We start from the raw sequence: 10,166 nt of genomic DNA, 5'->3' as shown, positions 1-10,166 counted from the left end.
ACCGTATCAGGTGGATGGATGCTGCTCTAGCAGGCTAAAGGCAACTCTGCTGTCTCACAGACACTGGAGCAGCAGGGCTGGAAACAGCTGTGGCATGGATTTGAATCCTGGGCAGCTTGTCAGGCAGCCCGCCAGGCGGGTTGTGCACACAGGGCAAGGAGGGCACGAGCCCTGCCACCCCTTCGGCCTCCAAGGGAAGTTGTCTCTGTGGTGTGTTACATACCTGACACTCGTGGGGTTTTTCTCCTGTGTGTACCAGATAGTGCTTCTGGAGGTGAGCCAGCTGGGTGAAGCCCTTATTGCAGGTCTGGCATTTAAATGGTCTCTCTCCGCTGTGTACTCGGAGGTGCACCTAGGGAGAAACAAAGCAATTAACAATTTGCAGTTTCCAGTCCCACAATGAAAGCACTTTCAGATGTTTCCTAAAGTTAGCAGAAGCCTCCCATTGCCAAGATGCACTGCTATCTAGTTAATTTGGTGGCGTCGATATCAAGGCATTATCTCTGCAACCATTCTTTCTTGGTGGGAGATGCAGTATTAGGCCCAGACTGATAAATAGCCCAACAAACACGGGAGGCCTGTCCCTGCTTTTCCCAGAGAACCCAAAGGGAGAAATCAGAGCCTTCCAAGGAGGCTTGTGTACCTTATTTTCCACTGCCTACCTTCAGATTGGAGAGCTGGCCAAAGGTCTTGGAGCAAACGTTGCATTCATACTTGATCTTCCCGTTCTGCTTCTTCAGTGGGTATGGGAGGGTTTTGTAACCAGTCACATTCCTCTTACTTTTAATGAGATTCATGGCTTCTTCACCGCCGGTGGCGGCCAACACCACTGAGGTAGGTTTAGGTTGCATTATGTGTTCTGAACTGGCTGCTGTACCAGCTGTGGGTGACCCGCTGGTGGGGCTGCACGGCTTGTCCTTCATGCTGGCAGCAGCGCCTGTGATAGAGAAGGCACTGTTAGGTGCTGGTATGAGGAAGTCTCTTGGATGATCAGGCTGCAGCAAACGACGGCCTCCTTCGCTGGGCAGTGAACTGGGGAGCGTGGCGGGGTTCAACATGTGATGGGAAAGGCTACCTCCGCTGAGTAGGTTGCCATAGAGAGGATACATCCGCGGGAAGAGATTGAAATTGTTGATGCCATTGATATTGTTCAAAGCGCTCAGGTTATTACAGCTCATATTGAATGGAGGTAACAGAAATTTGGGGTAGTGGGGGTTATAGGACGGTAGAAAGGCAGACGGGAGATGGCTGGGGGGTGCATATCCAGGATAAGACCCCAATCCCTCTGAGCCATAGGATCCGTTCAAGTAAGAGTACGACTCTCTGTGCTCCTGGGATGTAGGTGCCAGAGGTGAGACTGTGACCCCTGGACTGCTGTGAGGGCTTGAACTTTTTAAACTTTGGTCTGGGCTGCTCCTCCCAGAAGGACTTGGTGTAGTAGATGACTGGATGGGCGAGTGAGTAACATAGCTGGGTCTGTCCATCCCATATGCTAAGGAAGCTTTCAGATAGTCTTCTGGAATGTGAGGTCGGATTGGGTAGACAACTCGAGGGAAGAAACACCTCTCTGGGCTATAGTTCTTACGCAAGTCATCCAAGTCTTTTTCTGGAGTAACTGGTGAAATGTTGGTCTGGAAGAAGTCTTTTCCCTTTGGAGGATTGGATTCCATTTTCAGGATTTCTTTCACGCTGTGCTCCTTCTTTGGGATGCTTTTCTGATAGAGCTCATCTTTATCAGCACTGTGCTGCTTTGGATTAACGTGTGTTTGTGCTGAAATACAGAGACACGATAATGATTATTTAGATAAGTCACCATCATTATCTCTTTTCAAAACACAGGCTAACTCCTACAAGTTTAGTGGGAAGGACGGGCCACTGTCAGAGAGGAAAAATCATTTAACTCCCCAAAAAATTAACTTCTGTATAAAGAAATGCCTGCTAGTTTGAAGTGTTAATAAAAAGCATTGTTAATTTAAGGGACATCAGCAGTATGTACAGATCTGGATGATGATTCATTTGCAGAGTGATAGTCTCCTCTTTGCAAACTGATTTCACCTTTCTTTCCCCTTAAATTTGACTAGCTTCACTGCTGGATATCTCTTTAAGCTGTATTTCTAATAAATGCGGTAACAAGCATTTGTTCACAGTACAGGTTTACCAGAAGGACTTTACAGAACTCAAGCTCCCAGAAATGTTCCTTACTGAAATAACAAGGCATGACAAATCAGCTTTTGCCAAACCGCAGCAGTCACTTCACCAGCCAGTTCAATTACTTACAGTACCAAAAAAACCATGGCTGGCTAGGATGAAAGCCTTCTTCAAAGAGAAGGTATTCTCCATCAGTAAACAGATCATTACTCATTAAATATACTGCTTAGGAACATCTACAACAAAGCAGACTATTTACTGCAGATTTCTGTGGCATTCAGTCTATGCAAAACTCCTCTGCTTACAGCTGTACTTTATAAAAAAAATGCTGAAGCAAAGCAAAAGAAAGCAAGACTGGTCGGCTCCAGCTTAAGTTGAAATGTACTTTAAAAAGAAAAAAGAAAAAGAAACGCGCATTTAGAAAGAAATAGAAGCTATATTTGGCTCTGTTCAGCACATACACTGTTTATTTGTATTCAAAGACTCTACCTTGTTATCTGGACATAATAATATACAAACAGAACACTGAAGGATAGAAAAAGAATTCTGCTTTTATCTAATCTCCCAAAGTTAATAGTTATATAATCTTGAAATGACGACTTGTAAGATGTTTTATTATAGGGGAAAAACTACGAGAAGGTTTCGCATTTGTGGTTAGCTTATGTGCAAAGTTTTCCATCAGGAGGTACAAGTCAATGCCGAAGGTATGTGACTTGAAAGCGTTGCGGCCCTTTAGCCAAACTTCTACTTTTGTGACTGACTGTTCTTACTTCGCTAACTGGGGTGAGAAACAGTTGTTTCTAATTTTTGGGAGGACCAGCTAAACCCCGTGAGGAAGATGGGAAAAGGCAATGACCACGCCGCTTTCAACGCAGATTCTTTGCTTCACTATTCACTACCCTCACGGAATCTATCATTTGGCAACATTACCCTATAAGGCAAAGAAACAGCCATTTATTAAACGTATCCAAGAAAACAGCTGCTTTCAAAAGCACGCTCCTGCTCACAGCAACCCGCTTTCACAGTAGCATCTTTTTTTTTTTTTTTCGAACAGCCTTATAGCAAGCAAATTTAGTTTGAGATAGGCGGGCAGTTTGCCTATTTTCGAGTTGCGACAAAATGCAATTGAACAGAAATATGGCCAGTTAAAATATTTATGATAAAATACAGGGTGTGTTGCACAGCAAGCACATACACCCACAAGTGTGCAGATAGCTCCCCAATTACTTTTCTTCATGTTAAAGTTTAATTCAGAGCCATTTCACAAGCAACCCTACAACAGGTCGTTGTCTGGCATTAGAAACCATTTGCTTTCTTTTGCATTTTGTCTGTACCCATGGACTAGTAACTAATTTTCTAAATGCCTGCTCGGATTTTAGGGTATGACAGCGAGGTCCTACTAGGTCTAAGAAGCTCTGCACAGCAGTGTGGATAACGTTATCTACACCTTCTTATCAGCTGCCTGTCACCACACCAGCATCTCTGAGCAAACATTCCCAGTGACACTATCAGCAACGGGAAGTATCGGGATTGGGAAGTATTGAAAGCTGGGGGGGAGGGAGGGGGGCAGACTTGTGAAGCCTCGCAGCAGAATAAAGAGATAAATACCACCTTATCAGTCCCGTATTGGTTTCTCTGTGGGGTCTGTCAAGCAGGAAGCTCAAATTGACACTTTTCTTTTTTACAGAAAAAAAAAAAAAATCGTGGGGGAGGGGAAGAGGAAGGAGAAGTGCCAGCAGTGCTGGAAAGTGATAGAGAAACCCAGACGTCTGAGCTGGAGGAACGGCTCGCTCTCGCTGTCACAAGGGTAGAGCCGAGGGTGGGGACGTACGTGCCTGATGTGCCGGTGCGAGCCCGCGAGTGACAGAGAGGAAGCTCACATGGAGAACACAACTTTCTGTGCGCATCCGCCCGCCCGACGTCCCCGCTGGACAGACTGAAGATAATGGCTCTTTCTTTCCCTTCAAAGTGCCCACCAAAGCTTTCCCTCCTATTCACTTCCACGTGCAGACAGAAATCACAATATTTAAAGATTATTTTTCAAGTCTAACTGTGACAACCCTCTTTAGCTTGTAAGTTATCTTTGCTCCCTAAATCTCCTCTTGATTTTTTCCCCTATTACCTGAGCACAAGGAAGACTTGGGAACACCAGAGAGATCAAAATATAAACAAGTGTGTCAGCACCATGTAAAATAAGCAAACGTAACGGCGGCGGCCAGGGAGACGTTCTGATGTTTTATGCTGAACATGGATTTAAACCAGGGCTGAAACTGGTTGAGAGGTTTACAGTCTTTCTTGTTGCTCTTAAAGGAGACATACTTCAAAGTTAGAGAGATTTATTTCTTATAAATGTTTGTGTGTTGTGTTTTTTTTTTTTAACTTGCGATTTTAGATTTAAGCTCTTACTGATCATAACATGCATCTCCTAACATGCATCTCTCTCCCCCTCCCACCCTCCCAACACACACATATATAATAAATATAGGCACACACTCTTCCAAGATCTGTCTAGTTTCTGTGGTCAGGCAGGCACACAGAAAAGAAGTTCATGACAAAACAAGAATAGTGCAGTTGCATTTGCAAGTTACTGATCTGGGGGGAAAAACCCAACAGACGTGCCTCTTTAGCAGCCCGATCCACTTCTCACTGAGGTCAACAGATTATTTGCTCAGATCTGAGATTCGTGAGTGCGTGCGAGAGGAAAAGGGACAGAACTCCTGTTACTTTTAAGTATTAATAAAACGTGAGCAGAGGGGCTGCCTGAAGTCACTCCAATGTGGGTGTTCCAGTCACAGACGGCTGCAGCGTTGTAGGTTTTGCTCATTTCTTGAGCTCCTAGCTGTAGCCTGAGAAAGGCTTCATAAAAACAACGATCTGTTTTTTCTAAAAACTTGAAAAACGGTTGTAGGCAGACAGTAATTTCAATAGTCATTTCAGGAGTGAAATGGTACTGAACACTTTGAGTGGTGAAGCTTAATTATGCCGATTCACATTTTCGATCTAAATTAAGCACCTCTTTTGCTAGTAGAAAGAGAACCTCGAAGTTGTGAAGTAGGCAAAACAAAGAGTGTTTCCACTCAAAATGAGAATGGAGACCAACATTTAGAAGTCTACAATTTGATCATCTGTTTTCTAAATGTGTCCAAGGTAGTGTGACATGCCTTTGAAAACATTTTGCTCAAAGAAGGACTTTAAAGGAGCCTTCAAGTAATCCTCAGTATTAAGTCAACTTCAGATTTTGCAAAGACAACCTTTTATATCATTTAAAAATCATTTTCCTCAGCCCTTTTGAAGGTTCCAGTAGGCACTTTTTAAACAAATGCAGATGTTTCCTCTCAACCCAAACAGAAAAGCTTTAAAACCAGAAAGTGAAACTGACCATAAACAAAAGGGAAAGCGAAGGGTGTGCTTTAGCTAACGACAAATTTATGAGGGCCAGCATAAAGAAAGCAAGAATAGATCACATTTTAAAACCAAGCATTAAAAAGTTAACCTTCATAGAATACAGAAGATTAGGTAAGACCTCACTGAAACAGTTCATGAAACAAAAAAATTGCCAAATGCTTCCTAAATATGCAAATTATCTTCCCTGAACTCAAACTTCTTTCTGAAGCTTGATCAAAATAAGATGTCACCTGCCTGTGCTTGACTGATGAGACAAACATGACATGAATAGCAGGAAGTTGCATCATATGATTGTAATACGTGAACATTATTATCAAATAGTCATGTCCTGAGTCAATGCAATTGTATTTTGTTTTTAGAAATAAAAAAACACTGTTACACTCTCCACCCTCCTTCCCAAAATAATGCTGTTATGATAAGTAGGAATGAAATGCTAGATTATGGGGAACCCTAAGCAAATTTCCTCGGTCTGTTTATTAATCCAAATGCCTATCACAGACAAAAAGTTGATCTAAAGGCCCACTGGAATGATGTTAATCACACTTAATAATTTACAAAGACTAATTTTTTTGGCCAGCAGGACACAGAAATCTTGCCATCACACTTAAAACCATTTACTGCACAACATCACGATGTCTGAAGGTCTCAAACCTTGATGGAAAATAACATGAGTAGTCTCAAAACAGGCAGAAAGGAAAAGGGAATGTGTTGAAATGAGACTCAGTTTCTTCCCCCAGGACAGACTGGAGTCTTGCTTCTACCACTGTTGTGCAACCCTTGCAGGCACTTTAGCATCTACTCGAGGTTACGTAGCTCCACTTGGAGCTAATCATGGCCATGCAGGTAGGTGTGTGCTTCAGCGTCTGAAGGACTGGGTCAAAGGCCTCAATTCAAGAAAACACAGAGGACATGGTTAAACCCGTAACTAAGTTCATGCCTAATTGCTGTCTTGGATCTGGATGCTTTCCTTCTACGGTGCAAATGAACTAACGCTAGAGAAGTTACCTTTAATTTGAAAGTTTGCTGTTACAGAGGCAAGTAGATGTTATATGTGGATGTGTAAATATATTTATGCTCTAAAGTGGTAGTTCTCTCATTTTTGAGGCCACTAATTACAGGAAATAAAGCCAGAGAAATTCTCTGATACATTTTTCCCCAGAGGCCCATTCCGCTCAGGTGCTTAGAGAGGATCAGAGGTGCTGAAGGTCAGGACTGTGATCCCAAAACCCCTGAGGTGCCTAAAGCACCTGCTTATAGTCGGTAAAACTGAGGTGACACTGGCAGTTCTCCATCAGTCTGTGTCCTAGGCGGCATCTCATGTAACCAGCCAAGGCACAGCTCCTCTAAAACCTCCTGCGGGCACCAGCGCCCTCAAGACATGGAGGAGGGACACAGCCAGAAGCAGTGCGCCATGGTTGTGGCCTGGCGGTGCCACTGCACCACACTTCCGTCAGTGTGTGTCCCAGCATGGAGGAGCCCTATCTTCAGTCTCTGGTGGGACTCAGCTTTGCCTCTCTTCTTCAGAGGGCACCAAAACCAGAAGCCAGGAGCTGGGAGAGGTGGTGATGCTCAGCCGCTCCTCCAAGGGAGGCCATGCCACTTTGAAACACTGAATTATCACTGATTTCTTCAGCTGGAGAAGGCCTTCCTCAGGAGGTGGCTGGTGGAAGAGTCCCCCCAAGCACTGATCTTGCCCTCAAAGACCGTGTTAAGGTGTTTTGAAGGGGCAAAGCCCCACGTCTGCAGCCAGTGCAGGATGTTAACAATTCAGGGACAAGCTTTCTGCATTTTAGTCATAGGTGAATGCAGTGCAAGGAGGCCAGGGCCAAACTCGCACTACAGAGGCTGAAGAGGCAGCGGGATGCTTGCTAATTTTAGATTTAACTAGAAGAAGTAGCCTGTGAGGAAGGGGAAGAAGAGAGCTGCACAGTGCTGACATTTCCTTTAAACTCATCTGGTTCCAGTATTAATGCTAGAAAAACACCCCCTCCCGTGCTGCGGCTACAGACCCATCAGTGAATAAGCATCTTTGAGAGAACTCTGGATTTTTTTCCATATTTTTCAAGAAAGGGAACTGAAACATTAAGAATCCTCAATCCCTCCAGTACGTGAAGGGTTTCCTGCCTAACTGTAGGCCTCAGGCCTGAACATGTTTGTCACAAAGTCAAAGGATAAAAAAGTGAGAGCTATTGCTAATGGTGGAAGATACTTAAAAAGCTGAAGAACTGTTGCTCATTTTTCTGAACTGCTATTTTCTTTGCATGGAAGAGGTTAACATAAAATATCTAAGTGGTTTAAACAGCATTATCTTCAAAAAGAAGATACTTTAACCTCAATGTCTAGAAAGAGTGCCCTTTCTAATGTTAAGGCTGAACTACACAACTGTTGCTTAAGATCCAGTCTCTTCAAATCCACATATTAAATCTACTTTTATTAGAATGGGATGTTCTGCACATGTCCAGTCAGCCCCAGTTTTGACCTGAGTAAGAGTAACTGGGTAATTTGTTGACATTTTGCAAATACATTCCTCACTACTCCTGCAAGGTAACTTAAGGTAACAGCCAATGCAGTAAACTGTGTCTGTATTTGTATAGCCACCCCACTAGTGTCCAAAGATCTCTGGCTAGAACTTTGCAAACTCCTTGTCCATGGGAACCTTTAATGTTGTTGACTTGTCCCACCTGCAAGCCCCAATATAAGGCCAACAGTTCATCATATCAGGAAATAAAACCACACAGGGAGTGTCAAAATGACACATCTGCAAAGATGACAGAATCAGTGAGATATTTCTTGAACAGGGAATACAGAAGCATAGGACATCCCTCTTCCCCTTCCCTCTGCTATAAAAAGAAAGTAAATTTTCTTCTATAGTGTGTTACATTTAGTAGGGAAAGAGGAAGACCAAAACCTGGTGAAAGGGAGACATTCATGGAAGACAGATGTCCTCTTGCTTAATTTCAATCTGTGACGTCATTTTCATGATGCAGGGTTACATTTCGGCTCTAATGACCCCCAAAGTAACACTGATATTTTATAACCCATTATTTGTTGCCAAATAACAGCCAAGAGCCCTTTATATAAAAAAAATCTGCTTGCAGCTTTTGCTTCAAATTTCAGCGTAGGTGCTGGCAGAAGGACAAAAGAATGCTCTGCTGGATCTCAGAGCAGCTAACAGGAGGCAAGAAAGCCTAAGAATTGGATATGAAGTCAGCAGGAATCAGTCCCTCTCTTCAAGGGGCTCTGGGTGAGATGCTATGCAGTGATTAATGCTGTGAGTAGAGCACTGATGCTGGAAATGGTCAGAAACCACAGCGGAACCCAGAGATAAACTCCTGGAAATACCTCTTCCCCCCTGCTATTATTTTTGAACAGAAAATGAAAGCTGCAGTATGCAGCCAAGAAATGGGGACAGAAGTATTTTCTGAGCTTAAAAAAATGAGTAACCAGATGAGAAGACCACATGAGGTTTGCTCCCAGAAGATAAGTAACCTTAGATACAAGACCTGAAGAACATTATATAGTCAACATATCTTTTGTCGACACCTAGACAGTCACGTCACATGGCTACTTCCTTGTAAAGTAAGGGCAGCACTTTGGAAAAATGACTGGAAAGCCTTCAGTATATGCTATCAAAGCAGATTTTTGCCCAATGTACTACAAGGTCTGGACTTAAAAGTCTGCATGTGAACCAACATCTACAGTTCTGAAGGGAGAGGATGTTTTCAGGTTGTCCAGAATTCCATCAGATAATACAAAGATTATAAAAAAGTAACTGTTGAGATTTTTGATAATCTGTTTACATTTGAACACGCACAGAGATCCATTCTGTTGTGCTCTTTTTTTTTAATTCCCCTTTTCCACTCCAAGCTACCTACTGTGACACAACAGATGATGCAGCTGTGTAATTATACAACTTATTATTAGATCATATAGGCAGAAGAGACATTACTAGCATTCTTTGTTTATACTGTAATCCACTTACTGAGGTTCATCATTGTCAGCTCTCTGGAGGAGGGATAGTGCAGCCTCTCTGCAAAGTCTCGGCAATACCACACAAGCAGCTCTTGGTTGGCAGGGATGGGCTTGATAGTGTAGAAGTAGATGTTCATTCCATTCTGACAGGCTGCCAAGTTCTGTTCCTGAACTGAGTAGCCGGGGTTTACATAACGCATCCAGTTGCTCTTGTCCTCGTTAAATCCATCAATGAAGTGGTGAAGCTCACCACTTGAATAGATCTGGAACAGAGAGGAAGTGCCTATGATTATATATATGCATGATATACAACATGTGCGCACAGAGTCCAGAGTGGAAAAATGATAAGCATTTTTTTATAGAAAAAAAACCTGAGCAGGTATTTCTGAAGTAAGAATTCAAGCTGGGTTTCTTCCTATTCCATGTATGATACCCTCTGTGTTAAGAAAAGAAGTGCTTATTCAAAGGCAAGAAGTACACAGCTACCTTTTCCATTTCTACTCAGCCTGTGCGTCTCGGCTAGCGTGGACAAATCAGACACAAAATCTGAAACACAAAGTACTCTCCCTGCGTGAACAATCTGCCTTAGAGTCCTTTTCCTGGTGCTATGATGAACAAGTGGGTGATGCTAATGACTGCAG

At 43.1% G+C, this 10,166-nt stretch overlaps 1 protein-coding gene across 6 annotated transcripts in view; it reads right to left on the bottom strand.

The window, feature by feature from the left end:
* Nucleotides 1-10,166, bottom strand: part of PRDM1 (PR/SET domain 1) — a 111,861-nt gene that overhangs the window by 3,354 nt on the left and 98,341 nt on the right. For all 6 annotated transcript variants that reach the window (XM_040552354.1, XM_040552355.1, XM_040552353.1 and 3 more), the window contains 3 exons: nt 9,536-9,788; nt 663-1,771; nt 224-352 (listed from right to left, as the gene is read on the bottom strand). In XM_040552354.1, the coding sequence (XP_040408288.1) occupies nt 224-352; nt 663-1,771; nt 9,536-9,788 (1,491 nt within the window). The remainder of the gene's footprint in view (nt 1-223; nt 353-662; nt 1,772-9,535; nt 9,789-10,166) is intronic.

This window comes from Cygnus olor, chromosome 3 (assembly GCF_009769625.2).
Source record: "Cygnus olor isolate bCygOlo1 chromosome 3, bCygOlo1.pri.v2, whole genome shotgun sequence".
NCBI classification, from domain to species: Eukaryota; Metazoa; Chordata; class Aves; order Anseriformes; family Anatidae; genus Cygnus; species Cygnus olor.
This window is presented reverse-complemented; position numbering and strand designations above follow the sequence as displayed.